The sequence below is a fragment of the Gracilinanus agilis genome, chromosome 4 (genome assembly GCF_016433145.1).
Source record: "Gracilinanus agilis isolate LMUSP501 chromosome 4, AgileGrace, whole genome shotgun sequence".
NCBI lineage: Eukaryota > Metazoa > Chordata > Mammalia > Didelphimorphia > Didelphidae > Gracilinanus > Gracilinanus agilis.
This window is the reverse complement of record NC_058133.1, coordinates 508,631,131-508,658,228: the sequence shown is the minus strand read 5'-3', so window position 1 is coordinate 508,658,228 and position 27,098 is coordinate 508,631,131. Positions and strand designations below refer to the sequence as shown.

At 57.6% G+C, this 27,098-nt stretch overlaps 1 protein-coding gene across 1 annotated transcript; it reads left to right on the top strand.

The window, feature by feature from the left end:
- The first annotated feature begins 4,841 nt into the window (after positions 1-4,841).
- On the top strand, positions 4,842-26,839 carry EPHB3 (EPH receptor B3). Its single transcript, XM_044676496.1, has 17 exons — positions 4,842-4,877; positions 9,767-9,772; positions 12,272-12,334; positions 12,939-13,611; positions 16,778-16,933; positions 17,031-17,381; positions 17,956-18,080; positions 18,214-18,373; positions 18,770-18,878; positions 19,701-19,753; positions 21,943-22,065; positions 22,727-22,974; positions 23,362-23,577; positions 23,673-23,822; positions 24,326-24,519; positions 24,617-24,772; positions 25,960-26,839. The coding sequence occupies exons 1-17, from the start codon at positions 4,842-4,844 to the stop codon at positions 26,066-26,068; spliced, it is 2,928 nt and encodes a 975-aa protein (XP_044532431.1). The 3' UTR covers positions 26,069-26,839.
- Positions 26,840-27,098: the final 259 nt, after the last annotated feature.

Below are 27,098 nucleotides of genomic sequence, written 5' to 3'. Positions count from 1 at the left end.
CCCGGGGCCCGTGCCCAGAGGAGGGGCCTGGGCCTCGGAGAGCCGCCTGCCGGGAGGATGGGGCCGAGAGGGGAGGGGGTCTGCTAGATCGATGGGCTGCGCTCAAGGAACGCGGGAGGGACTCGTCGGGTGGCGCGGGGGCCCTGCCTCTGTCAGCTGGGGAGGGGAGGGTGGAGGGATCCGCTACGCGGGAGCGGGGGAGGGGATCCATTAGAAACAAGCCGGCCCGGGGAGGGGGCAACCTCCCGGGCACCTCTCAGTGGGGTATGGGGTCCGCCGGGACCAGGGGCCCCCAAGAGTGCGCTGCACCCACGCGGGGACGGGCTGCGCTGGGAAAGAGCTGCTGACTACCAGCTGTTCCCGGGGATCCCCAGGGGTGATGGGTGGGGGGCACCCAAGAAACCTGCTGGGCTCCCCACGTGAGCAGCTGGGGAGATCGAGTTGGGGACCCGAATGTGAGTGTGAGTGGGGACCACAGTGTATGCGCCTTGCCTTCGTTCGTGCCTGGGTGCGTGGGGGGTGGGGGGATACCCACGGGCTCCTGGAGACTGTGCCGACCGGCCCCACGGAGCCCGCTTTGTCGGGTGAAGGGGATGAGCCTGGCATCCGCCGCGAGGGCTGCTGCTGGCTTGAGGGGGGTGGCAGGGGCAGGGGCACTGTTATTGTTTATCTATTAGCTAGTGCCAACAACGCAGGAGGGGGGCCGCCCCACCCAGCCCAGGGGGCTCACCCGGGTGTGGATTTCACTAGGAAATCCAGGCAGGCCTGCGGCAGGCAGGGTCTATCGGAGGCCAAAGCGCCCCTAACCGGGCCCCCGAAGTTTCTGGTTTGATCCTGGTCCTCCCGACAGTGCCAAGTGAGGAAAACCGGCCAGCCACACAATGGCTTATGCTCACACCTCCTCCTCCTCCTCTTGCAGTTGTGGGTGGGGTGGGGGTGGGGGTGGGGGTGGGCCCCCTCCCAAATCCCAGGAGAGCAGGGGCACAAGTGTTCTGTCCCCTCCCGGCTGAGAGCTGCTTACACACATGCCCTGTGACACATGCATGCTGGGACGGACACACAGGGACCCAGACACAAACAATAGAGACTTACACAGGCCCCTGGGTAAGTGGGAGCACACACAGACATTTAAAACGGCTATAGATCAGGAAATCTGAGGCGGGGGCTGCCTTTTTCAAAGGGGGATATTAAAACCATAGAAATAAGTGCACACACACACACACACACACACACACACACACACACACACACACGGCTTCCCCTTAAAGTTTAGCAGCTGAAAGAAAGCCATCCTGGTTGCCTTGGCTTGCTCATAAAGTATCCTAGCTGGGGACAGATCTGTTGGCAGACCCGGGGGTTTGGAGGGGAAGGAGGGGCTGCTTGTGTAGACTTCAGGGGACAAGACTTTCCCCCTGGGGGGGGGGGGGTTTGTGGTCAGTCTGGCCCTGAGATGGGTTTCTCTCCCTCCAGTTTCTCTCCTCCTTGAACACAAAGATCCCTGCACTCTCCCACAAGGACGAGGAGAGCAGGCAAGCAGGCAGCCAGACACACTCAGAGACGTACACAGGGGCAGGGCCCACATTCGCACACTCACAAAGATGTGGGTCTGCGATAGGATCACAGGCTGGAGAAACCAGTGAAGCCGTCTTTGTTGTTGGGTGCCTTCAGGGTGTGAATGTGAGTAGTTCCCAGGTGTGTGTGTGTGTGTGTATGTGTGTGTGTGTGTGTGTGTGTGTGTGTGTGTGTGTGCCAGGCTCCTCTGGGTGAGCTCATGGGTGGCAGACTTGGGTGAGGGGATTTGGACCCACCCAAAGGGATGGCTTGTGCTTGTGTGTGGTAGGTGGGCACCCCTTCCTGGTTTGCAGCTGTCTGGTCCAAGCCTCGGCAGAGCAGACCTCCTTCCCGCTGGGCTCTGCTCTGTGTGCCTAGCTTGTGTCAGCGGAGTGGGGTGCTCAGAGAAGCCTTATGTCAGAGAAGCGTGCTCAGCGGGGGAGTCAGAGGACTTCCGTCTGAATCCTGTTTCTGTCCACGTGAACTTGGGCAGATCATTTCCGTCCTCTAGGCCTCAGTTTCCCCCTCTGTGAAATAAGAGCATTGGACTCTAAGCCCTCCAAGGTCTTTTCTCTCTCTGGGTCCCTGTGATCTGAGTGAGGCAGGCAGGTGGCTCTGAGCACAGGAACTGAAGGAAAGGAGAGAGGGAAGAGAAGGCAGGAAGGCTGTGGCCTCGCTGCCCCTGCCAGGAGCCTCCCGGCTGTAGAGCGGCCACTGGACCCTCTGGCCTACCTAGGTTAGGTCAGCCCCCTGCCCCCCTGCACCTGATGTCTGGCTAATGTGGATAATAATAATAGCACCCAGTTTACAAAGCGCTTGCCACGGGTTCTGCCATTAGCTCTCACAACAGTTGCCCACATTCTCCCCATTTTCCTGATGAGGAAACTAAGTCTCAGCGGGGCTGAGTGACTGGCCTGGGGTTCTCTATTAGGAATTGACCAAAGCTGGGGTTTGTGCACATCCTGTCCTGAGCAGCTACTGTGTGGGCTGGCTAGTCCCAGCCCTCCTCCCTGCTTTGTAGCCCGAGGGTCTTCCTGTGCTCCAGACTGGGGCACCTGCAGCCTGCTCAGGCTTTTGGTCCGTTTGAGGGTCTGTGTGTGGCGGAGGGGATCTGGGGAAGGGCTGCCTGCCCAATAAACCTGATCCCCCCCTGGGCCAAGCTCATTCTGGTATCTTGCTGCCTGCGGCCTTCTTGGAGGGAAGCTGGGCCTTTGCTCCCCCAGAGACATCCAGGGCGAGCCGGAGCCCCGCTGGGTCCCCGTGGCTCAGCCCACAGGCACGTGCCAGAGGACCGTGGCCCCTGCTCTCCTCGCCTGCACCCTGGCAGTGTCGGTGGGGAGATGTCTTATAAGAAGCAGCCCCCGGCCCCTTCTTAGCTCCTGCCCTGACCTCTGGGCGCAGCTCGGCTGCCTTATGGAGACAAAGGATCTTGGGGGGCGGCTGGGCCCTGAGCTGGCATTGGAAGGGCTCAGGAGGCATCCTTGGGGGATCTGGCTGAGTCATCCAGGCTGGAGAAGAGATGGAAACAGGGATCTGTCCCCCATCTGTGCCTTGCTAAGGAGGGGGAGAGATTCCTATGGATTCCCATCATTCCCCAGACTGCTGCCAGTCAGCGTCAGCCTATCTGAGCATCTTCTAAGGACATGGGAAAACTTTTCGAGTTAGAGCATGTGGCTTCTCTGGCTCCAGACCCGACTCTTCCCCACTCCTACCCCTCAGCAAGAGCCAGAGGCTCCCACGTGAGCCGTCTACCTTTGGGGAGCTCCCTCAAATGCACCTTGCCTCAGTTTCTGCACCTGTTAAATGGGGATAATAACACTTGCACTCCTTCCCTCCCAGGCTTGTTATGAGGCTCTTCGGAGATAATGGGTCTGGTGCTTAGCAATCCTTAATGCACTATATAAATCTGGGCTATTATTCAACTCCCTGCCAGTTAGACACTGGCTGGCCCTGAATCCCCTCCCAGTCCCTGCCAGCTGAGCCATCACAGCTAAGAGAGACCTTCGAATCCAATCTCCTCACTTTCCAGATGAGGACACTGAGTCCTAGAGTTGGGTGACATATCCAGGGTCACACAGGGAGCAAGTGGCAGAGTGCCAAGACTTTGGGCTCAACCCTTTGTGAACTGTGCCACCCTGACTTCCCAGAGCTCAAGGCCCACCGAGAAAAGGCTCCAGACGAAAGAAGGAATGAATGAAAAGCATTTATTGAGCGATTCCTCTGTGCCAAGCACTGCCCATCGACTTTGATCCTCAACAGTGGCCCTCCTTTGACCCTCCCTGGGGCCCCGGTCCTCGTGCATCTCCCGCCAATTAAAGGAGCGTTCTTCCCTGGGTCCAGGGGCTGGCACATAGTAGTTGCTTAATGAATGCTTGTTGATGGATTCCTGCTTTTCAGAGGACCTTCAACTAACTGGGGCCAGAGAGACTAGAGGAACCGGAATCTGATTTAGTCTCCTCATTTTCTCGCCCCATTCCTTTGGGAGAACGGGCACTTGGGAAGGAATCCGAGTCCTGCTTGAGTGGGTCAGAACAGGGCCTTGGGATGACGGGCCCCATCATGGGCCGCATTTGAGATGAGGCAGAGAATTCCTCACCTGCCTCACAAGTCACCATGGGACCACTTAGGGAAGAGGAGTGAAGCCCACCATCTCCCCCATCTTTGTTCAGAGTCTGGCAGCGGGTGGGAACCGGGAGGATTGAGTCTGAGTGAGCCACCCTCTCCCTGCAACTCCAAGTCCCAGTCATAGAAGGTGGGTTGCCCCAGAGGCTGAAACTGGAGGAGAGAGCTGGTTTCAGGGAGCAATAGTGACTGAGAGAGACAGAGAGAAAGAGAAAAAGGGGTGGAGAAGAGAAAGAACGAGAGAGAGAGGGAAGGAAAAAGAGACAGAAGGAGGAAGGGAGAGAGACAGAGAGGGAGGAAGGGAGAGAAAAAGAGAAAGAGAAAAAGGGGTGGAGAAAAGATGGAGAGAAAGAGGGAGAAAGAACGAGAGATAGAGGGAGAGAGAGAAAGAAAAAGAGAGACAGGGAGGGAGAGAGAGAAAGAGAGAAAGAGACAGAGAGGGAGGAAGGAAGAGAGAGAAAGAGGAAGAAAGAGAGAGAGGGAGGGAGAGAAAGAGAAAGAGGAAGAAAGAGACAGAGGGAGGGAGAGAAAGAGGAAGAAAGAGACAGAGAGGGAGGGAGAGAAAGAGAAAGAGAGGAAGAAAGAGAAAGGGAGAGAGAGAGAGAGAGGGGAGTGTGTGTGTGTGTGTGTGTGTGTGTGTGTGTGTGCCAAGCCAACTGCTGCCTCTGATGCTGCTGCTGCTACCCGAGGGACAATGGGCCCTGGTGGTTTCTGTGACTTACTCACCTGTTTGGGGAGCTGGTGCACTTTCCCCCTCCCGTCCAGTTTTGTCATGAGCTGGCATTTCTGTGGGGCTGATGATTGACGGCAGCAGGCATTTGGGGGAACCAGTTTGCTGCCGCATTTTCTTCTCATTAGCTGTTGCCGTCGTCGTCGTTGGCCACCGCCACCACCGTGCGGCGGCCACTCAACTGTCCTGGGAAAGGCCTTTACCACCCTGGCGGTGTGCTAATTAAACAGCCTGAAGAGGCTGAATCACCAGCCCTGAATAGTTTGAAAATTGTACCTGGGCCTGCTGGGCTGAGTCAAACTGGTTTGTCAGGATCGAGTGGCTGAGGCCGGGGGAGGGGCAGCCTTGGGCACAGCTGGGCACCTGAGCTGGTGGGTGAATGCGTGGTGGCCGTGACCCACCCCCTCCTTAGGATGAGGCGACCAGGTTCTCCCCTGTCCCTGTGTCCCCCCCTCCCAGGGGATCAGCTCTTAGGAAGGCCTCAGCCACGTCTTGGAGGCTCTGCTCTCTGGTGGGGAGGGGGCTTCTCCATGTGAGGCCCCCCCCCACCCTGGAAGAGCGGCTGCTCTGGGGCGAGAGACCTGCTGCTTTCGGCTCCCGGCCTGCTGCTTTGCTCCGGCCTTGCTGCTTCTCCCTCTCATGTTTATTTAATTATACATCCCAGAGATCTGAGGGGAAGAATGAAAAGCATAATGTGTTCCCGGGTCTGGGATGCTCAAGCCCCCTTTCCCCTGCCTTTCTAGACCTCAGGCTGAGGGGCCAAAGGAGAGACCTTCAGGATGGAGAGAGGGATGGGTCTGCTGAGGGAGGACCAGGATCCCTGTGGTCCAGCCTCCCAAAGACCCTCAGGGGAGATGCCGCCACCCCAAGGATTTATAACTAAAGGCTAAAGGGAAGCGCCCAGTTCTTGAGCTCATAGGCTGCCCTCTTCTCTCACCCAGTAGGGTGAGGAACCCCAAGGCTGCCGTGTATGCATGCGTGCGTGTGTGTGTGTGTGCATGTGTGTGTGCGTGTGTGTGTGCATGTGTGTGTGTGTGTGTGTGTGTGTCTGGGGTTGGATTGGACAGGGTGCCGTGGAGAGGGATGGCAAGCCAAGTCTGTGGGAGTGAGGTAATGGGTGGATGCAGAGTGGGGGTGGGGAGAGGGCTTTGGGGTAGCTCAGGCTAGAATGGAGTGGATGGGTGAGAGAGTGGGCCCTCCTGGTCTGCTTCCTGGCAGGCTGGGGGTGTGGAGGACACTTACTTCTTCCTCCCCCACAGAGGCCATGTTGTGTCTGTGGCTTCTTCTTTGCCTCTGCTTGGCACTTTGGTCTCTCTTGGGCTGAGAAGGCTCGCCAGAAGAGCTCTCTCCGTCTTCTGGTTGAGGTTCAAGGTTTAGTCTTCGGTTTCTTTCCCTCGTTTTTCAGGCTCTGTGGATTTGGGGGCCACGCCTGTTCTCAGGGCGAGGCTCACCAGACTGACCTGACACTTGGGCTAGGAGCAGGGGCCTGAGGCTGAAAGGGAGGAGGGCTGGGTTCTGGCACTCTGGGCTTTACTGGCTCTTAGTGGGACTTGGGGACCACACAGAGCCGGATGGTCTGAGCTCTGTAGTCACTGCCCAATGGTGGTGTAGGCCAAGCCCTCTGTCTGGGGTTTGACTACAGAAATGGGCAAAAGAGGCTGAACTTGAGAGGTAAAAGCCGGGGAAACAAGGAATATTGTTCCTCTTTGGGGTCCTTCAAGGCAGGTGCTGGCCCTAGAACTGCCACTTCTCAGCCCCAGTCAGATTGATGTCAGTGTCAGCAGTGCTCAACTCTCCCTCACCTGGGGAGGGTTCTGCCCCACCCTGGGGCTCAGCCCCATCCTGAGTGACTCCTCCCACCCCAGCCCCATGACCAGATTCCTCAACAATCCCTGAACTTCGGCAACAGGAGGCAAGACCGGCTGGTTGGTGGCTCCACTCCCTGCCACCCCTTTCTTCCCTGGCCCTTTATGCCCGTCCTTCCCTCCCTCCCTCCCCGCCTCCAATCGAGGGCTGCCCCAGCAACTTTCCCGCCTAGCTGGCTCCATGTTGTCTGTGCTTCTGTTTTGTCTTATCTAGAGGAGGTGCCACACCTGGGGGACCCAAGGCTGGTGGGCAGGCTAGCAGGCGGGCAGCCTGGGGGAAGGGACACCAAAGAGCTGCAGCTCCCTTTCCAGAACAAGGTTCCTTCCTCCAAGTTCCCCCTCCAAGTCCCTGGGGGTTTGGCCCAGAGCTGACAGACAGGACAAGCAGTTGAGTTAGGTCGAAGGAGGCACATTACCTCTAGTAGTGTGTGAGAGAAGTTGGATGGGGATAGGGCTGTGGCTGAGGGGCAGGAGGGGGCAAGGAGATATGCTTGTGACTTACTTGTGTGTGCCTCTGTACATTTGTGCAGGTAGACACCCTGAGGAGTTTGGGCACCAGCATGTGCATGTGTGAATTCCAAGAAGACTCTGAATGTTTATGACAATCTGACTATGACTATGTATGTAATAAGTCTGTGGGCACTGGAGCCTGTGTTTGTTAGTGTGGTGTGTTTAGGAAAGCAGGAGAGCCGGGCCGGAGGCATCTGTGGGCCCTTTGCTAGGACTGTATATAGCTATGTCTTTATGCAACTTGGACCAGGTGTGTGTGTGTGTGTGTGGGGGGGTATACATGTGCAAGTACCTCAGACAGAGACTGGCTGTGGACCTGAGGACAGTGTGTATGTGTCTAATGGAGACTGATTTTCTGAGCGTGTAACACACAGTATACGTCCAACAAAGGCTGTGTATGGGTAACAATAAGTGTGTCTTGCCAAAACTAACTTTGGGCATGTGAACATGTATGTGTGTGTGTGTGCGTGCATGGCTTTAGAAGACAAATTGTGTGTCTCTAACAACTATCTAACCAAGGCTCAGTGGATATGTGTGTGTATGTGCACATGTGCGTGTGTCTCCTGTATAACCCAAATTGTAAGTCCATTTGTCTCAAAGACTGTAACTATTTGTCTCTAATCATAGTGTGTAGTTCTTAATGTAGACTCTGTGTGTGTGTGTGTGTGTGGCAGTGAGCAGTCTCTAACCAAGACTGTAACTATATATCTAAAGATGGGACTCAGCAATAGTGAGCTTGTAACTAATGAAAAACAGTGGAATAAACAAAAACAGTAATTGGTGTGTGTGTGCGGGAGTGGGGGGGGCGGGGGAGGGGGCAATGAGCAGGTATCTATGAAGGCTGTAACTGTATCTAAAGATGAAACTCTGTAAGAGTGAGCTGGTAATGAACGAAAAACAGTGTAACTAACAAAAACGGTAACTGGCATGTGTATGTGTAGCAGTGAGCAAGTATCCAACCAAGGCTGCAAGTGTGTATCTAAAGAGGAAACTCAGTAGTAGTGAGCTGGTAATTAACAAAAAAAGTGTAACTAACAAAAACAGTAATTGGCATGTGTACGTATAGCAGTGAGCAAGTATCTAACCAAGGTTGTAAGTGTGTATTTAAAGAGGAAACTCAGTAATAGTGAGCTGGTAATTAACAAAAAAAGTGTAACTAACAAAAACAGTAATTGGCATGTGTATGTATAGCAGTGAGCAAGAAGCCAACCAAGGCTGTTAAGTGTGTATCTAAAGATGAAACTCAGTAATAGAGTTGGTAATTAACAAAAAAAGTGTAACTAACAAAATCTAGTCATTGATGTATGTCTCTAACAGTGGCCTGATATCTCATCAAAGCTGTAACCATATATTTAAAGATGAAATTCAGCAATAGTGAATTTGTAAGTAAACACTAACAAAGATGGTAATTGGGGTGTGTATATGTGTGAGTGTGTGTTGATTTGCCCCTTTTCTGCCCCAGCAGTAAGGAGCCTGATAGCTAAGCCAGGGGGCAAACCCTGAGTGCATCTGTGTGCTTGGAACACACCAGGGAGCCGCACATCTGTTGCCACGTGGCGGCTCTGTGTCTCTGTGGAAACCTGAACTTGGGAGCTCCCTCTCTTCTGAGCAAGTGGGCTCTCGTGCTGAGTGTGGCCCCTATCCCTGGGCCAGCCACGTGCACTGGGCTGGGCTGTATACACTGCCTTTGGCTGCCCTAAGCCTATTGCATGCGTGGGCCTATCGGCCATCCTTGGCATCCTGCTGAGCTGGGGTGGGAGACTGTTCTGAAAGCAGGAACTGGTATCAGATGGCATCTCAGGGATATCAGACGCTGCTGAGACTGCATCCCCTCAGGACTTCTGCCTCAGTGCCTACTCCCATCCCCATACCTATGTGCACACAGAACTGTAAGATGGGGCTCCTTAAGACCCAGGGAAGGGGAAACTCCCCGGGTGCTGGTTGGATTTTCCTGGCTCTTTTGCCCTGCTGGTCCCCCCAGATAGAGAGGTGTATACCCTCGTTGGGCCCCAGGGAGGAGGTGGGAGGATGGGGCTGTGTTGGCTCCACCAAAGGGGCTGAGTCCCACCCAGCCATCCAGGAGGAAGGGGGGTGGGCGGGAGTAGGAGAGCCAGGCCCGCCCCTCAGGGTGACCGGGGCCCTTCCTCCTGCACACATGACAAAAAATCCAAGTCCTCTCTCTATTAATGAGAAAAATGTGCCGCCACTGAGCAATGGCCGAGAGCCTTTTCCCTCCCAGGCTCTCCAGAAATGATACCGTGGCGAGCAAGACTGCCTCCCTGTTTCCCCTCATAGGCCCTGGTCTCTCTTCCTTTTCTCTCCTCTCTTCTCTCCTCTCCTCCCTTTCACTTCCCTGCCCTCCCTCCTGTTCTCCCTCCTCCCATCTCTAGGCTTGTTTGAAACTGTGGAGGAATCTGGCTAGAGGGGGGGAGGGGGCTGAATATTTGGGTTTAAACAGTTCCAGATGGGTTTGGCACGGGCAGAGCAGGAGGAAGTGAGCGAGGGAGCTAGCAAGCAGGAGGGAGGGGAGGGAGGGAGAAGAGGGATGGAGTCAGGCAAGGGAGAGGGAGCCAGCAAGGGTGGGAGTCGGAGCTGCCTGCTTGCCTGGAGAGAGAGGGAAGGAGGGAGAGCTGCTGGTAGGGAGGGGAGCAGCTTGGCTCAGATCCGTCCCAGGGACAGGAATTCTCTGGGCTGCTGGCTGTAGGGGAGGCCACTTGGCAGCCTCTCACTCTGTCTCTGTCTTCCTGGCGGCTGCTCTCTCCATCTTGCTCTCTGGTCCAGTTAGACTGTCTCAGTGTCTGTGGATTGCTGTTTACCCAGCCTGGATTCCCAGTCTCCAGAACAGACAGTAGCTTCGTGCCTCGTCCATAAAAGGAGAGGGTTGAACCCGAGGGCCTCTAAGGGCCCTTTCGGCATCCCACCTCTGAACCTCTTGACCTGTGACTCGGCAGTCTCGGATTATCTCTGGGTCTCTGTATTTATTGCCCCAATTCTCTTCTAGTCAGCCGAGTCTGTGTGTGTTTCTGGAAGATAGGAAGTGCTGGAAATTTGGGTCTGAGGGCCTTGGCTCTGGGACTACTTAACCTGTGAGACCTTAGGCGAGTCACTTCCCTTCCTCTGGCCTCAGTTTCCTCCTCTGCTATCAAGACTGGACCTGATTGGTCAGGAGCTGGAAAGGCTGTCTGTTCCTGGCCTGAAACATTTCTATAAGCCATCAGAGAAGTGACTGCCCAGGATCGCGCAGCTAGAGGCAGCTAGGGGGTGCCCCAGTGCATAGAGCATCAGTCCTAGAGTCAGGAGGACCCGAGTTCAAAGCAAGCCTCGGGCACTTACCAATTGTGGGACCCTGGACAAATCACTTAGCCTCTGTTTGCCTCAGTTCCCTCATCTGTAAAATGGAGATCCTGGAGAGCCCCTAGCTCTCAGGGTTATTGTGAGGATCAAATGACATAATAATTGGAAAGCATTTAGCACAGGCCCAGGTCAGCTGTCATGATCACGTCGTGATCCGCCAGCGTCTCAGGGAGCACACTGGAACCCAGACCTTCAGGCTTTAGCCCGAATGCTCCCTCCTCCTTTGGAGGCCACCTCCAGTGAGAGGGGAAGGTCTCCCAGGTAGCCAGCAGCAGAGGCTTGGCTCAAGCCCAGGGATGCAGTCTCCAGAGGCCAAGGTCTTTCCCCTGTGATGGCATCTGGCCAGGGCAGAGGATAGAGCACCAGGCCTGGAGTTGGGAGAACCTGGCTTCCAATCTAGCCGTGTGACCCTGGGCAAGTCACGTAACCCCCATGGCCTAGCCGTTACTGCTTTCTGCCTTGGAACCAGTACTTAGTATGGATTCTAAGATGGGCAGTAAGAGTTTAAGAACAGAAGCTCTCTCCCTGGATTCTCACCTAGGCACCTGAGAGTACTAGTGCCAGGCCCGCAGGCCTCTGCACAGACAGGAGGGAAAAGGCTCCCTCTCTTTGTCTGGGGGAAATCCTGGGCTAATTAGAACTTGAAGGCAATCCTGGGTTAGTTTTCTTGTAAGCTAGTGAGCTCCCCGCTGTTGGGGAAGATCCAAGAAGAACCAGGGCTGCTGTGCCAGGGATGGTGGAGAGGTGAGAAGATGGCCCCAGCACCTCAATTCCTAACCCTCTTGGATTCGTGACTGCCTCCCTTTTCCTCCTCCAAAGCTGCAGAAAGGCCAGGGGCCAGTTTTTCTTTTTTTGGGGGGGGGGGAGGTGTGCCACTCCCCCTTATATTCCCTTCTCCTGGGTCCAGGCCTGGCCTCCAGGGTCTCCGTCTCCTCTTCTGTCCCTGGTTCCAAGTTGTACCCATTCTCCTTAAGTCTTGTTCCCAATAGAAAGCAGCCCTGGAGCCAAGGGATGGCTGGCTTCTCTGTGTGGCTGGGAATGGGCAGGCTCTGGAGGCTGAGGGTCCCTCCCCCTCCCCCAGCAGCCCCTTTGCTCTGCTGGGCTGTGTGTGTGGTTGGCTCTTTGTGTCCGCCTTGGAGTCAGGGGAGTAAGTGGGACAGCAGGGGTCTGGGCACACACAGCCTTTTGTTCAGGGATAAAGGACCAGGCGGGCTCTTTGTGAGGGGATTAGTAAGGCCTGTAGGTGTGTGAACCGGCCTGTAGCTCCAGCCTCATTAACCCAGGCCTCCGAGGTCAGCAACAGATACCCAGGCCTTGTCCCCAGGGCTCTGACCTCTGGGACCCTTGCCAGCGCATGGGGCCTCCTCAGGGTTTGGGTCCTAGGAGAATGGGGCCCTGGGGAGGGCGAGCAGGGAGGGAGCTCCTTGGAAGGGCCCTTCTAGCTCTTGGTGAGGCCCGGGCTGGGTGGGTGTCTCTGAACTTGTGTCCCTGCCCCACGCCCACCTCTGGGTCTGGGGATGATGCTTCTCCCTTTACTGACCTGCTTCAGGCAGCTCCTTCCTGGTTCTCTTCTCTGCCTCCTGGGCTAGCTGAGCGTCTGACCTTTCTCTTCTTCCCATTGTCTCTTTGCCCTCCAGAGACCCTCATGAACACAAAGTGGGTGACATCTGAGCTGGCGTGGACACCCCATCCAGAAACTGGGGTAAGACTGCCCTCCACTCCCCTGGTCCATGAAGAGTGGGACCCACCCGCTCCCCCCTAGCCTTTGTTCCTTCTGGGGATGGCACGGTGCCAGTCTGCCAGGGTGTCCCTAGTGCCCAGAAAGCACGGCTGCCCCATTTCTGTACCTGCTTTCCCCCCTTGCCCTTTTGTCTGTCTGCCTGCTGGTCTTTGATCCCGAGGGCAAAGGCTCCGAATGGGCCAGTCACTGCCATCTCCATCCACCAACCCAGCTCACTGGCTGTCTCTGGCTCCTTCCCTGGGATATCAGTTTCCTTCCACTCGCCATCTTTATTGCATTCACCTCTGCTGCCAAGTGTCTCATCTCCCTCCCCGCCATCTTCCCAGGGCCTCATGCCCTGTCCCATCTCCCCCTCTGCCTCTAGAACGAGGGAGTTCTGATCCTCCCCGCTTGGCCGCTGGCCCGCTGTGGGGGTGCAGGACGAGTCCCCTGCCCTCTCTGGCCCCCACTTTCCTCACGTGTCAGGGCCTGGGCGATGCCCGAGCTTGGACCTATCTCTAACGTCAGGGGATTCCCTCCCGGTGGCCTCCCTGTCCCGCTCTGAGCTCCCGTCTCTGCTCTGCAGTGGGAGGAGGTCAGTGGCCACGATTCGTCCACGAACCCCATCCGGACCTACCAAGTGTGCAACGTGCGCGAGTCCAACCAGAACAACTGGCTGCGGACGGGCTTCATCCGCCGGCGAGAGGTGCAGCGGGTGTACGTGGAAATCGAGTTTACGGTTCGGGACTGTAACAGCATCCCCAACATCCCCGGCTCCTGCAAGGAGACCTTCAACCTCTTTTATTACGAGGCGGACAGCGACGTGGCCTCGGCCTCGAGCCCCTTCTGGATGGAGAATCCCTACATCAAGGTGGACACGATCGCCCCCGACGAGAGCTTCTCCCGCCTGGATTCGGGTCGCGTCAACACCAAGGTGCGCAGCTTTGGGCCCCTGTCCAAGGCTGGCTTCTACCTGGCGTTCCAGGACCAGGGGGCCTGCATGTCCCTCCTCTCCGTGCGAGTCTTCTATAAGAAGTGTGCCCGCACGATTGCCAGCTTCGCCCTCTTCCCGGAGACCCTCACGGGGGCAGAGCCCACCTCCCTGGTCATCGCTCCTGGCACCTGCATCCCCAATGCTGTGGAGGTCTCGGTGCCCCTCAAGCTCTACTGCAACGGGGATGGCGAGTGGATGGTGCCCGTGGGGGCTTGCACCTGTGCTGCTGGCTATGAACCTGCTGCCAAGGAGACTCAGTGTCAGGGTGAGTGACTGTGGGCACAGCATGGGCACTCCTGGCACGGGCCTGGCCTTGGTGGGGAAGGGGGAAGCGTAGTGGTGTCACCCAGGCTTATGGCTCCCAGCCCAGGCTCCCTCCTCCCACTTGGTGCCCTGTGCCCGCTGAGAGGTAGTTTGTTTAATGGGAATTAAAGCGGGGGTTGAGAAGAGGGGAGCCCTGTCAGACAGAGACACCCCAAGATTGCTGGATCCCCTCAGCTGGCACATCTGCCAGGCCTAGAGGGTTGGTAAAGCTGAGGCAAAAGACCCCTGAGCCATTCCATCACTGACCAAACAATTTTAAAAAATTATGTTTTCCGAACTTCCAACACTAAGTATCAGTTCCAAGGCAGAAGAGCGGGAAGGGCTAGGCAGTGGGGGTTAAGTGACTTGTCCAGGGTCACACAGCTGGAAAGTGTCTGAGGCCAGATCTGAACTCAGATTTTCTTGACTCTGGACCTGGCATTTTATCCACCGTGCTACTTAGCCACCCTTAAAAATGATTTACAAAAACAAAAAAAAAGTTCTGGATTCCTTTTCTTTTTCTTTCATGCGAATTTCTGGAACAACAGAAATCCTCCCTTTCCTTAAAAGAAAGACAAGGAGGCAGCTGGGTGGTTCAGTGGATAGAGAACCGAGCCCAGAGGTGGGAAGTTCTGGGCTCAAGTCTGGCCTCACACCCTTCCTAGCTGGGTGACCCTAGACAAGTCACCTTACCCCCATTATCTAGCCCTTAACATACTTGTGCCTTGGAACCAACCCGCCGTATTCCTTCTAAGACACAAGGTCAGGGTTTCAAAACAAAAAGTCAAAGCCAAACATTTTAGCCAAGCCACCCGGTGCCCAGATGACGGCAAACGGCATATTTGGCATTCTGCCCCCCTATTGCACCACCTTCTGGCCCCGACAAGGGCGGTACGTTTCCCTCCCTGTTGTCCAAGACCTTTTTGGTGGCTGCATCGATCGCCGGGCAAGCTAGCAGGGGGGAGACGGGCCAGCGGCAGAACTCTGGCCTTGTCTGGCATGTTCTTTCCAAGACACTTTTACTTCCGTGATTTCTTTTGATGCTGATAAGAAGCCGGTAGGATTGGGAGGGTAGCTATTATTACCTCCATTTCCCAGATGAGAAAACTGAGCCCCAGAGAGGTGGTGACTCGCCTCAGGCTAGCTGGCAGCCAGGACTCCTACCTCATTGCTGCCCCACAGGAGGCGGGCCTGACGAGGAACCTCCTGGCCCCTCGATGCTTCCTACACTCGGCTCTGGGAGCCCCACAGGAGAGAGCCAGCTCCCTGGGCTCGGGCTCCGAGGAAGGGGCCCGGCTGGAGCCCTCACTGGGGAGACAGTGAGGGAAGGACCAGATGCTCTGCAGGCCCCCTTAGCCGCCTTTTACCAGGGAGGGGAGTGGGGAGAGGAGCAAGGATATGGCCCTGGCGAGAGGGCGGCCGGGGCCGTCCCTGCTTCTGACCCCCACCCCAGCTAGCCCTGGATGTGGATCTCCCTCCATCAGGGGAGACTCAGTGGCTGGCAAATGAGATGTGGAGGCACAGATTAGAGTGTAAGGGCTGAAAGAGGCCCCAAAGACCCTCTGGTCCAGTCCCCTCGCTTTATAGCAGGGGAAACTGAGGCATGAGGTGCTTGAGTGACTTAGAATGCTAGGCTCAGAGATCTTGAATCAGAAGCTGTGTCCTCCCACCCTGTCATTTTACAGATGGGGAAACTGAGGCTCTGGGAGGGTAAGTTGCGTCCAAGAGCTGGGCAGGACCCCAGAGGCCCTCTCATCCAGGTCCCTCCTTTTATGGATGGGGAAACTGGGCTACATGCTGCCCCAGCTCTGAGACTGTAGACAAATCACTTAACTTCACAGCCTCCATCTCCTAATCTGCAAAATGGGGATAATAATAGTGCCTCCGCCCAACACAGTCGGGAAGATCAGATGAGATAATGTGTGGTCTGCCCTGAGACCTTAAAGCCAGATCCAAAATGGTGGCTCATTGGGTCCTCCTCGAGAGGCCACGGGTTTGAGTCCTGCCTCCTTGGTCACCTGTTGGCTGGGTGGCCTTGGCTAAAGCCCTCACCCTCTCGGTTCCCCGGGGAACCCTCGATGGCAGCTGATGGCTGAAAGTTGCCAAACGAGGTGCTAAATCCTCCCTGGGAGCTCCCTGCCGAGATGGCATCCCAGATCTGTTGGGTTCTGTTGAAGATCATCACTGCTATTAGGCAGGGCTAGAGCCCGGGCGGGGAGACAAGGCAGCATCCAGGTAGGATTGCAGTAGGATTTCTGTTTAAAGACAAAACTTGAGTCAGAACTTGGCTTCCATATGACCTTGGGTAAGTCACCTCACTTCTGGACCTCATCAGCAGTCAACACAAATTCAGACTCCACAAATAAATAGTCATTAAAGGACCTCCTGGGTCCGCTAAGTGGCTCAGTGGATGGGAGAGGTCCTGGATTCAAATGTGGCCTCAGACACTTCCTAGCTAGGTGACCCTGGGCAAGTCACTTCACCCCATTGCTTAGCCTTCACCCCTCTTCTGCAAGGGAGCCAATCCCCAGTATTGTTCTAAGAGAATCTGGTGTGCAGAGATGCCAGCGGGCTGGCCTGGCGGGGCTCTGGGCCCCCTGGCAGCTCGGATGCCCATGGCAGGGCTGGCCCCGCTTTACCCTCTCCTGGGCTCCTCTTGCAGCGGAGCCCTTGGGAGACTCAGCGATGCCCTTCCCGCCGCCTCTTTGGGCCGCTCCGGAGACTGGTGGGGAGATGCGGAAGGGCTTGGCCATCACCTGCCTCTTCCGCCCACCCTCTGCCCCAGGGGCTGCCGGGAATAATAGGGCCGCTGTTCCGGGGACTCTCCCGGGGGATTGTGGGAGGGATGGGGCTCCTCTGAGGTGTTGGGCCTTGGCTAGGCGATGGAGGGCGAGGGGTCTCTGCTCCCGCCCCCCGGAGGTCTCCTCCCCCTCCCCCTCCCCGTTCCAAGCCCAGCAAGCCCAAGCCGGCCAGGTGGCGAGGCTGACGTCGTGGCTGAGGCCCGGGGCTGGGGGTTGGGGGGAGTCCGCTGACGTGGGGTTTCCAGGAGGCCAGAAGCGCCCTTTGTTAGCGGGGCTGGGATGGGGCAACCTTGGCACTGACCGCCTCCTGTTCCCCATCTCCGGCAGCCTGTCCCCCCGGGAGCTTCAAGGCGAAGCAGGGAGAGGGGCCCTGCCTCCCCTGCCCCCCCAACAGCCGCACCACCTCGGCGGCCGCCACCATCTGCGTGTGCCACAACAACTTCTACCGCGCCGACTCGGACACGGCCGACAGCGCCTGCACCAGTGAGTGGCCCCGACTTCGGCCCGGGGGTGGCAGGCGGGTCCCCGGGGAGCCCCCGGCCCTGCGGCGCCCGCCTGACTCTCCTTCCCCCTCTGCCAGCCGTGCCGTCCCCCCCCCACAGCGTGATCTCCAACGTGAACGAGACGTCGCTGGTGCTGGAGTGGAGCGAGCCGCGAGAGCTGGGCGGCCGCGACGACCTGCTCTACAACGTCATCTGCAAGAAGTGCCAGGGCGGGGCCGGCGCGCCGGGCCCCGCCTCCTGCTCCCGCTGCGACGACAACGTGGAGTTCGTGCCGCGCCAGCTGGGCCTCACGGAGCGCCGCGTCCACGTGAGCCGCCTGCTGGCCCACACGCGCTACAGCTTCGAGGTGCAGGCGGTCAACGGGGTCTCGGGCAAGAGCCCCCACCCGCCGCGCTACGCCGCCGTGAACATCACCACCAACCAGGCCGGTGAGGAGGGGGCCGGGCCTGGGCCGAAGCCGCGAGGGCTCCCTGGGCTGGGCGGCTGCGGGGGGCCGAGGCAGGGCCCGCCCCACAGTCTCTGCACAGGCCCTCACCCGGGGCCTGGGTTCAAAAGCTGCCCGAATTCCGCCCGAATTCCACCCGAATGAGATGGGAGGACAGAAGGAAGAACAGTCCCTGCCCCACCCCCACCCCCAGGGCTTTCGGGGGCTCTTCTTGTTCCTGTCTCCAAGGGCTGAGGATTTCCCTGGACCTTCCCGGGCTGCCTCCGGCCTCTATGAGAGGCCCCAAAGGGCTTAGGGTAGAATCCTGGCCGGCCCTGGAGCCTTAGGGAGGGGAGGGCGTGGGGGGGGTGCCGGGGGGCCTGGGAGACCCCTCAGAGGCCATCATCCAACTCCCTCATTTACCAAGGGGGGGGCATGACGTGCAAATAGCCCAGGCAGTGAGGGAAAGGGGCAGGATTTGAACCCAGACCCCCGCGCCCCAGGCCAGGCCTCTTTCCCCTGGATTCTGTTGTCTCTGGGTGGGACGGGCCGGCATGACGTCTCCCCTGTGTCCCCAGCGCCGTCGGAGGTGCCCACCATGCGTCTACACAGCAGCTCAGGCAGCAGCTTGACCCTGTCCTGGGCGCCCCCCGAGCGGCCCAACGGCATCATCCTGGACTATGAAATGAAGTACTTTGAAAAGGTTGGTACGGCGTGAGTGTGCAAATGTGGGTGCCCATAAGTGTGCGGGGACTTGCCTGGGTGCACGTTTGTGGGGAGGGCGGCGGGGGCGGGGGAGGCCTCTGAGCCCCCCCCAACCTCTGTGACCCCTGCAGAGCGAGGGCATCGCGTCCACAGTGACCAGCCAGAGGAACTCGGTTCAGCTGGACGGGCTGCGGCCGGACGCCTGTTACGTGGTTCAAGTCCGAGCGCGCACCGTGGCTGGCTATGGCCAGTATAGCCAGCCCGCCGAGTTCGAGACCACGGGGGAGAGAGGTGAGGAGCCCCCACCCGGCCCCCTGCCCCGGCAGCCCCGGCCCACCTCCCTCCTCTGCTCAGCTCCTCCTTAAATACTTGGGCCTCCCCCTCCATCCCTCCACACGGACTCCTCCCTTGCTACAAAGGAAATGAGGCTGGATCGCCCGCTGTAGGACCGCGTATACACCGTCCTGCCCAGGGAGGCCCCCGCCGTGTGCCAGAGAAGTCGTTGTGGGCATGGAAACGGGCTTCTCCTGCTTCCGTTTCTTCACTTCTCTGCATCCGTTCATGGGGATCTCCTCGTGCTTCCCTCCCCCCTCCCTCTCTTTAATCCTTCCCCTGTTGGTCCCGCCGCCCCCCCCCCCCCCAGCGTCTCTCTCAGCAGCTCCCTCAAGCCCCTCCCCCTGCCTTTAGGTCCAGGCACCCAACAGCTCCAGGAGCAGCTGCCCCTCATCGTGGGTTCCGCCACTGCCGGGCTGGTCTTCCTCGTGGTGGTGGTCGTCATTGCCATCGTCTGCCTCAGGTCCGCTCCCCGTCCCTCTGACAGCGATCTCGGGGACCCCAGATCAGATGAGGCTCCCCCGATATCCCCGGCCCCTCTGAGACCACCTTCTCCTTCCTAGAGCTCCCCGCAGCTTCTCTGTCTCATCAGGCCCTGGCAGGGCTTAGACACATGGGACCCTGGAGCTCGATGGGGAGTCCAACGCCCTCATTTATGGTGGAGGAAACTGAGGCTCGGGAGGGGGGGAAGTGACAAAGGAGTATAGATCTGGATTGGAAAAGACCTTTAAGACCATCTAATCCAATTCCTTCATTTTACCAAAGAGGAAAAAGTAGCCCCCAGGAGTGATGAGTGACTTGTCCAAAGGTCACACAGGAACAACATGTCAGTCAGGATTCGAACTCAGGTCCTCAGATTTACTCTCTTTCCACTTTTTTTTTCTGCTGGATAGGTGGGGTTTGCCCATGTCCACCCTCTCAGAGCCCAGAGCCCCAAGCTAGGCACGGAGGGTGTGTGTGTGTGTGTGTGTGTGTGTGTGTGTGTGTGTGTGTGTGTGTGTGTGTGTGCCAGGCTCCTCTGGGTGAGTTCATGGGTGGCAGACTTGGGTGAGGGGATTTGGACCCACCCAAAGGGNACTCTCTTTCCACTTTTTTTTTCTGCTGGATAGGTGGGGTTTGCCCATGTCCACCCTCTCAGAGCCCAGAGCCCCAAGCTAGGCACGGAGGGTGTGTGTGTGTGTGTGTGTGTGTGTGTGTGTGTGTGTGTGTGTGTGTGTGTGTGTTTTGATGTCTCAATGACTGACCTCTCCACCTGGCCCCTGTGCTTTCCCTCCATCCCCTCCAGGAAGCAGCGCCATGGCTCTGACTCGGAGTACACCGAGAAGCTGCAGCAGTACAGTAAGTGCCAAGCATTGGGCCGCTCTCTCCTCCCCGGGAAGCCCCGGCGTTCTGACGCCTCCTCACTCGCTTCTCCCACCACGGGCTTCCCATCCCACCTTTGCTTTCCTCGAGCCCCTTGGATTTGGGGCACCCGCCCCTCAGAGCGGAGCCTATCCTCCCCCTGCTTTGCTCCCGGGTGCCTAACCCTGCGCTATGAGGCCTGAGCTAGGGGCTGGGCCCTCCGGGACTGCCTAGCCTAGCCTAGCCAGAGGAGACCAGAGCAGGAACACTCTGGTGCCCCGTCATTCACTGGGTAGCAAATGGCTCTGAAGTGCTTCCTCTGAGCCGGGCACTAGGCTGGGTGCTGGGGGTAGCCAAGGGAGAAGCATTCCCTGCCCTCAGGAGGCTGACGCCCTTCCAGATACCCATAAAGGAGGACTTTCCATGAAACTAAGTCAGTGAGATGCGAGGAACCCAGATACTAGCAGGAGAGAGAACACGGACACGCAGAAACATGTGGGGGGGAGGGGGCTGCTTATGGGGTCACAACTGGAAGGGCCCTTTAATCTGACTTTTGTCAGTAGCCAGAGGAGTGCAGTACCACTCCGTGAACTCGTTTTACAAATGAGGAAACTGAGGCTAAGAGGGGAAGGGTCTTGCCAAAGGTCCCCCAGGTATGGAAGTAAAAGAGCAGAGGTTTGAGACAAGCTACGTGGTTCAGTGGATAAAGAGCCAGCCTGGAGATGAGAGGTCCTAGATTCAAATCTGGCCTCAGATACTCCTGGCTAAGTGTCTTTGAGCAAGTCACTTGACCCTCATTGCCTAACCCTTATTGATCTTCTGCCGTGGAACCAATACTTAGTATTGACTCTATGACAGAAGATGAGGATTTTTAAAAAAGCAGATATTCAGACCCTGATCTGATGCTCTTATCACTGTCCCAAGCACCAGCACTGGTAGCTAGGAGACTGAGGGACAGTCAGCCAAGGCCTCATGTGGGAGGTCACCCTTCTGCTACCCAGCCCAGGTCTTCTGAGAGGTGAAGGGAAGGAGGGGGCGCACTGCAGACGGCGGGACAGCACAGCATGGAGAAGGGAAATGGAGGTTGGGATGAAGCACATGGGCTTGTGTTAGTCTGGAGGCTGCCAGAATGAGGGACTGAGCTGGACGTAAAGGAAGAGGCTGTTTTGGCCAGGCGGCAAGGATGGGAGGTGGCACCCTAGGGAGCAGTGACTGTTTGAGGGGCAGCAGAGAGGGAGTGGGGACCTAGCTGAAGCAGGAGTGTGAGGGAGAATGAGGAGGCTGGGCCAGCTGGCCTAAACAGTGGATGAGTGGGAAAGAGAGCTTGGTGGGCATGCTGGATGGGGGTGGGGAGGGGGCAGGGCTTTGCAAACCAGGGAGAAGAATCCAGGCAGCCCAGTGAACCTGGCTGGGTCTGGTGGACAACGGGGACAGCTTGCTGAAAGTGGGGCTTGAGGGAGATTCCCATGGCCGTGGGTGGTTTGGAAGTAGGGAGTGACTGAAGGAGGGCAGGTGGGCAGCCCAGCTAATAATCAAGGCAGATGATGAGGGCCTGGTCTGAGCTGGTGGCTGTAGGGGTGAGTGGGGAGAGAGGAGGCAGACTGATGCCCAAAGAAGAAACAGGAGTTCTTGGTGACTGCTAGGAGGCTGGGCAGCAGGGGGCTGGAGTCTACCGGCCATAGAGGGTGCCCCATTTCTGATTGGCCTGGTTGCTCTTTAGCCGCAGGCTGAATGGAGAGAGTCTTTCCCTGGATGTCGCCTTCCCTGGGGACAAAGGAGAAGGAAAAGTTATTTCTAGTTGGCCTCTGATCTCCCTCAGGTTACCCCTTTGAGCTGGTAAAATCATGAGTCCAGCCCCCTTGGCCCATCCAGCAAGCCTAGCCTCTGATATTTCCTAGCTATGTGACCGGAGCAAATCATTTAACCTCAGTTACCCAGCTCTTGTCATTCTTCTGTTTTAGAATTGCTACTAAGACAGAAAGTAAGGGAGGGAGAGAGAGGAGGAAGGAAGGAAGGAAGGAAGGAAGGAAGGAAGGAAGGATGGATGGATGGATGGATGGATTCCCAAATGTCTCTGTAGTTCTCTACCAAGTCCATTCCCTTAAAGATGACCAACCTGAGTTCCGCCTCTTCCCTCCCCCCTCCAGGAACCCTGTCCCTCCCTGATCCCTCTCTTCTGCCCCCAGTTGCCCCTGGCATGAAGGTTTACATTGACCCCTTCACTTATGAAGACCCCAACGAGGCGGTGAGGGAGTTTGCCAAAGAGATCGATGTCTCTTGCGTCAAGATTGAAGAGGTCATCGGAGCGGGTGAGCCACAGGGGAGGTGGAATGGGATGAGGAGGCAGGGGGTGGGCTGAGAAGACCCTCCTTTTAGGGCAGGAGTTCTTGACCCCTTTGTATCATGGATCGCTTTGGCATGAATGGGTTCCTTCTCCAAATAACTTCTTAAATGCATAGAACAAAATCTATGATCCCAAAGGGAACAATTCTATTAAGCTACAATCCTCAGAATATTTGTGTTTATAGAGAAAAGTTCACAGTCCCCAGATTAAGGGTCCCTCCTCTTGGGGGCAGCTGGGTGGCTCAGTGGATTAAGAGCCAGGCTTAGAGACAGGAGGTCCTGGGTTCAGATCTGGCCTCAGACACTTGCTAGCTGTGGGCAAGTCACTTGGCTCGCATTGCAAGCCCTTACCTCTTTCCTGCCTTGGAACCAGTACACAGTCTTGATTCTAAGACGGAAGAGAAGGAAGGGTTTTTGTTTGTTTTGTTTTTTTTAATGAATGCCTGCTCTAGGGAGGTGAGGATGCAGAGGGCCCCTAGCCTAGGGAGGGCTCTATCTGATTAGTGAGCGTTTAAGCCGTGCCCCCGTGTGCCATGCACCGTATTTGGGGCTCTGTTTGCCGATCCCTGTAAGGGAGAGGGGGGCACCCCAAGGGACGGTGTCCAATCCGTGGCCTGTGACCTGCAGGGGAATTCGGAGAGGTGTGTCGGGGCCGGCTGAAGCAGCCGGGCCGCCGGGAGCTGTTCGTGGCCATCAAGACGCTGAAAGCCGGCTACACGGAGAGGCAGCGGCGGGATTTCCTGAGCGAAGCCTCCATCATGGGCCAGTTCGACCACCCCAACATCATCCGCCTCGAGGGAGTGGTCACCAAGAGCCGGCCCGTCATGATCCTCACGGAGTTCATGGAAAACTGCGCCCTGGATTCTTTCCTTCGGGTGAGTCAAGCGCCCTCTCCAAGTCATAGAACTGATTCGAACTCGGATCTGAGTGTTCAGCTGCCTAAGCCGGGGTTCCCTTGTCTGTCCCCGTCCTCTTTCTTGGAATCACAGAGTCTGAGGGTCACTCCAGTGACCAGCCGGCCCCGCTCCCCTCCCCCTCCCTGGCGTCCCCGTGGCACCGTTCTTCTTGTTGAGCCTCCATTTCTTCATCCGTAAAAGGGGGCTAAGAGCAATCTGGCTGCTCTCTCTCCTGCTTCTGGAGCCTGGCGTTCTCGGGGGCCCAGACCCACCCCCCACGCCAGATGGGGGATCCGGGGCTCCCCGTTCCTCCCCTTTCGCCGAAGGGGCCCGCCGGGAGCCTGAGCCTGTGCCGCTTCTCCCCAGCTCAATGACGGGCAGTTCACCGTGATCCAGCTGGTGGGCATGTTACGGGGCATCGCGGCGGGCATGAAGTACCTGTCGGAGATGAACTACGTCCACCGCGATCTGGCTGCCCGCAACATCCTGGTCAACAGCAACCTGGTCTGCAAAGTGTCCGACTTCGGCCTCTCGCGGTTTCTGGAGGACGACCCCGCGGACCCCACGTACACCAGCTCCCTGGTACGGGGCCCGAAGGCCGGGGGGGGCGGGGGGGCAGGCAGGGGCAGGGGGGCCCCCCGAATCCAGGCTCAAGGGCCCCCGCCGTCTCCCCCCAGGGCGGGAAGATCCCCATCCGATGGACGGCCCCCGAGGCCATCGCCTATCGGAAGTTCACGTCGGCCAGTGACGTCTGGAGTTACGGCATCGTCATGTGGGAAGTGATGAGCTACGGCGAGCGGCCCTACTGGGACATGAGCAACCAGGACGTAAGTGGGGACACGCGGGGCCCCTCCGCTCGGCGAGCTTTCTTCAAGGAGGGGCAGCGCGCCGTGAAAGGGGGGCTGCCTGCGGGGTCCCCGGCCCCAGATTCAGATCTAACTGCGTGCCTTTGGGCGAGTCACCCCCCCCTTCCCATCTCTGGCCTCAGTTTCCCCAGCTGTAAAATGAGGGGGTTGTCCTAAATGACCTCTGAGCTCCTCTCCAGCCCTAAGTAGGAGCCGAGAGTACAAGGCCAAAGCCAGAGGGTTGCTGCCCCCTCCAGAAGCCCACCTTTGCCTGCAATGGGGGCTGAGTCTTCAGCCGGCCCCGAGCCCCGAGCCAGGCCTCTGGGACTAGCGGAGGAGACGGGGAAAAGGTGGCCAGAACTAAGCCTCGGTTCTGAGATGTGGCAGCAGAGAGGGGGGGCATCATTCAGGGAGGAGCCGGGTGGGGCTGGGCTTCGGGGGCTCATGCCTTCTGGGCGTCTCTCTGCCCCCTCCCCGGCTCCCAGGTGATCAATGCTGTGGAACAAGACTACCGCCTGCCACCCCCCATGGACTGCCCCACCGCCCTGCACCAGCTCATGCTGGACTGCTGGGTGCGGGACCGGAACCTGAGGCCCAAGTTTGCCCAGATCGTCAATACCTTGGACAAGCTGATCCGGAATGCCGCCAGCCTGAAGGTCATCGCCAGCGTCCAGTCCGGGTACGAGTCCCCCCCCCTTCCCTGCTTGGGCCCGGCAGGCGCTCGCCTTCTCCCCTCGCCCCCCAGGGGTTCACGTCCCCCTCTTCTCGTCCCGCAGGGTGTCGCAGCCCCTGCTAGACCGGACTGTCCCTGACTACACCACCTTCACCACGGTTGGGGACTGGCTGGACGCCATCAAGATGGGACGGTACAAGGAAAGCTTCGTCAGTGCTGGTTTTGCCTCCTTTGACCTCGTTGCCCAGATGACGGCGGAGTGAGTGTCCATTCAGCCAGCAGAGGGAAAGGCTCTGGGTTTGGGGTTAGAGGATCTGAGTTCAAATCCTGCTTCTTCCCCTTACTTTTCAAGTTGGCAGAGTTCCTTGGGGTCAGACCGTGACCGTCATGGTCCAGCTCCCTTCACTCATCCCCCATCCCCTAACGTCTCTGAGAATGAGGAGCAGGAGACCATTCCGCTTTGTCACCTCAGTCCAGTGATGTTCTGATCCTCGATGGATAGATACTGTGGGAAAATTCTAGTTTTAGAGGACCTAGATTCAAATCTTGTCTCTGTCCCTCCCTGCCTGTATGACCTTGGACGAGTCACTTCCTTTCTTTGGGTCTCAGTTTTCTCATTTGTAAAACGGGGAGGGGATTGGACTCCTTGGCCCCTAAGACCCCTTCTAATTCTAAATTGATGACCCTCTGAATCTGGGATTCGATTAGACAAGTATTTATTAAGCGTCTGCTGTATACTAGCCCTAGGGATTCAAAGGCAAAATGAATCAGTCCTTGCCAGCCGTTGAGGGAGACAACACACATGTGTATTTGTGTCTGTGTGTACCAAAGGATGCCAACCAATAATCATTTAGGGGCCTACTATGTGCCTGGCACTGGGATGGCTGCTGGGGATTAAAAGACTCAGCGTGGCTCAGTGGATACAGAGCCAGGTCTGGAGAGGGCAGGTTCAGGGTTCAAATCAAGTCTCAGATACTTCCTAGCTGTGTGACCCTGGCCAAGTCACTAAACTGCCCCTTGCCTAGCCCTCACCACTCTTCTGCCCTGGAACCAGTTCACAGGATTGATTCTAAGACAGAAGGAAGGTGAGGGAGGGTTTACAAATAAAAAAGACTCAGTTGAAATGGGCCTCCCTCAGGAAACTCTGCCTTTACTTAGAGGGGAAGAATGTGGCTTAAGACAAGTCAATGCAAATGATGTTTTGGACAACGAGGATGGGGGTGCTGGAGCTAATGGCTGAGGAAATCTGGAAAGACCTCCTGTAGGAGGCGGCGTGTGGCCCAAGCCTTGAACCCCAATTAGAAATTCTGGGATGCAGAGAAATGAGGAGGGAGAGTATTTGGGCAAGAAAGCAGGGGAGCCCCGGGCACAGAGGGCACAGGGAGAGAGAGGGAGGGCCCCGGAGATGCCCTGGGGAGCCTGACCGTGCCCGCTTTGCCCCCACAGGGACCTGCTCCGGATTGGAGTGACTTTGGCCGGACACCAGAAAAAGATTCTCAGTAGCATCCAGGATATGCGATTGCAAATGAATCAGACGTTGCCTGTGCAGGTCTGACCCCCTCACCCTGCCCCGGATGCCCCCGGGGTGGCCCAGGAACTCTGAATGGCCGGACACTCGGACGTTTGGGTGCTTGGCCAAGGGCTGCGGCCCAAAGTTCACAATGTGTCGGGGGACCAGCGGAAGCCCCCCACAGTGGCCCGTGTTCCCTCCGTGGGCAACAGCAGGGCCAGGACGCTTAGGACGGACGCCACCTCTTCATATTGAAGATGGATTAGGGGATGGGGGTTGTGCCACCCCCCGTCCCCCATGGGGCCCAGGCCTCCCTGCTCCCAGACAGGGGGGTGCCCCCATAGCCTCAGACTTGGGTGTTCCCCACGCTGGAGTGACTGCCGTGGTGAGCCTGGGGGTGCTCCAGCCTGGATCAGGGCCCCCCAGGGAGGCAAAAAAGAAAAAGCATCTCCTCTCTCAGAAACTGGAGGGGGAAAAGCTTCAGGGAGTGAGGGCATGTACGGGACACCCCACCCCTGCTCCAGAGCCAGCCGTCATCACCGCGAGTTTGCACAGGGACTCTTTGGGGAGGGGGAGGACCCGGCTCCTTCCTGATACCTCCCAGCCCCCCTCCTTCAGCCTGATTGGTGCTGAGGCTGGCTTCCAAATCGGGGAGGGGGCCAGCCGAGGAGCAGACCCCCTGCCCCTTAGAGACTCACAGAGCCAGAGAATGGATGTCTGGGTGTCTGCTATGCGTGCTAGCCCTCCTGCCTGGTGCGTGTGAGCATGGGAGAGCTTGGGCCCAGCTGGGGGGGCCATTTGGGGTGTCAGCAGAATAAAGGCAATAAGTCATTGCTCTGAGGCCTCCCACTCATTCTCCCTGCCTCCACCTGAGGTGGGCACACACTGCTGGATCCAGAGTCCTGACCTCTGACCCTCCCCCAAATCCTTCGAGATTCCTCCGAGCGCCCACTGGAACCCAGAAACGATGCCAGCTCTTTTCAGCCAGCTGCTACCAGGGTTCACTGTGGGGTTGGCACAGAGGGAGGAAATGAAAGGCCTCCTGCCCGCTGGGCACTTATTAGCCACCAGGGAT

What these genes read in the sequence shown, in the direction of transcription:
- EPHB3 (XM_044676496.1), top strand. Translation starts at nt 4,842, where the DNA reads ATGCTGCTGCTGCTACCCGAGGGACAATGGGCCCTG. An exon ending in CATCACCACCAACCAGGCCG is followed by an intron (nt 17,382 to 17,955) that starts GTGAGGAGGGGG and finishes CTGTGTCCCCAG; the next exon opens with CGCCGTCGGAGGTGCCCACC. An exon ending in CCACGTACACCAGCTCCCTG is followed by an intron (nt 23,578 to 23,672) that starts GTACGGGGCCCG and finishes GTCTCCCCCCAG; the next exon opens with GGCGGGAAGATCCCCATCCG.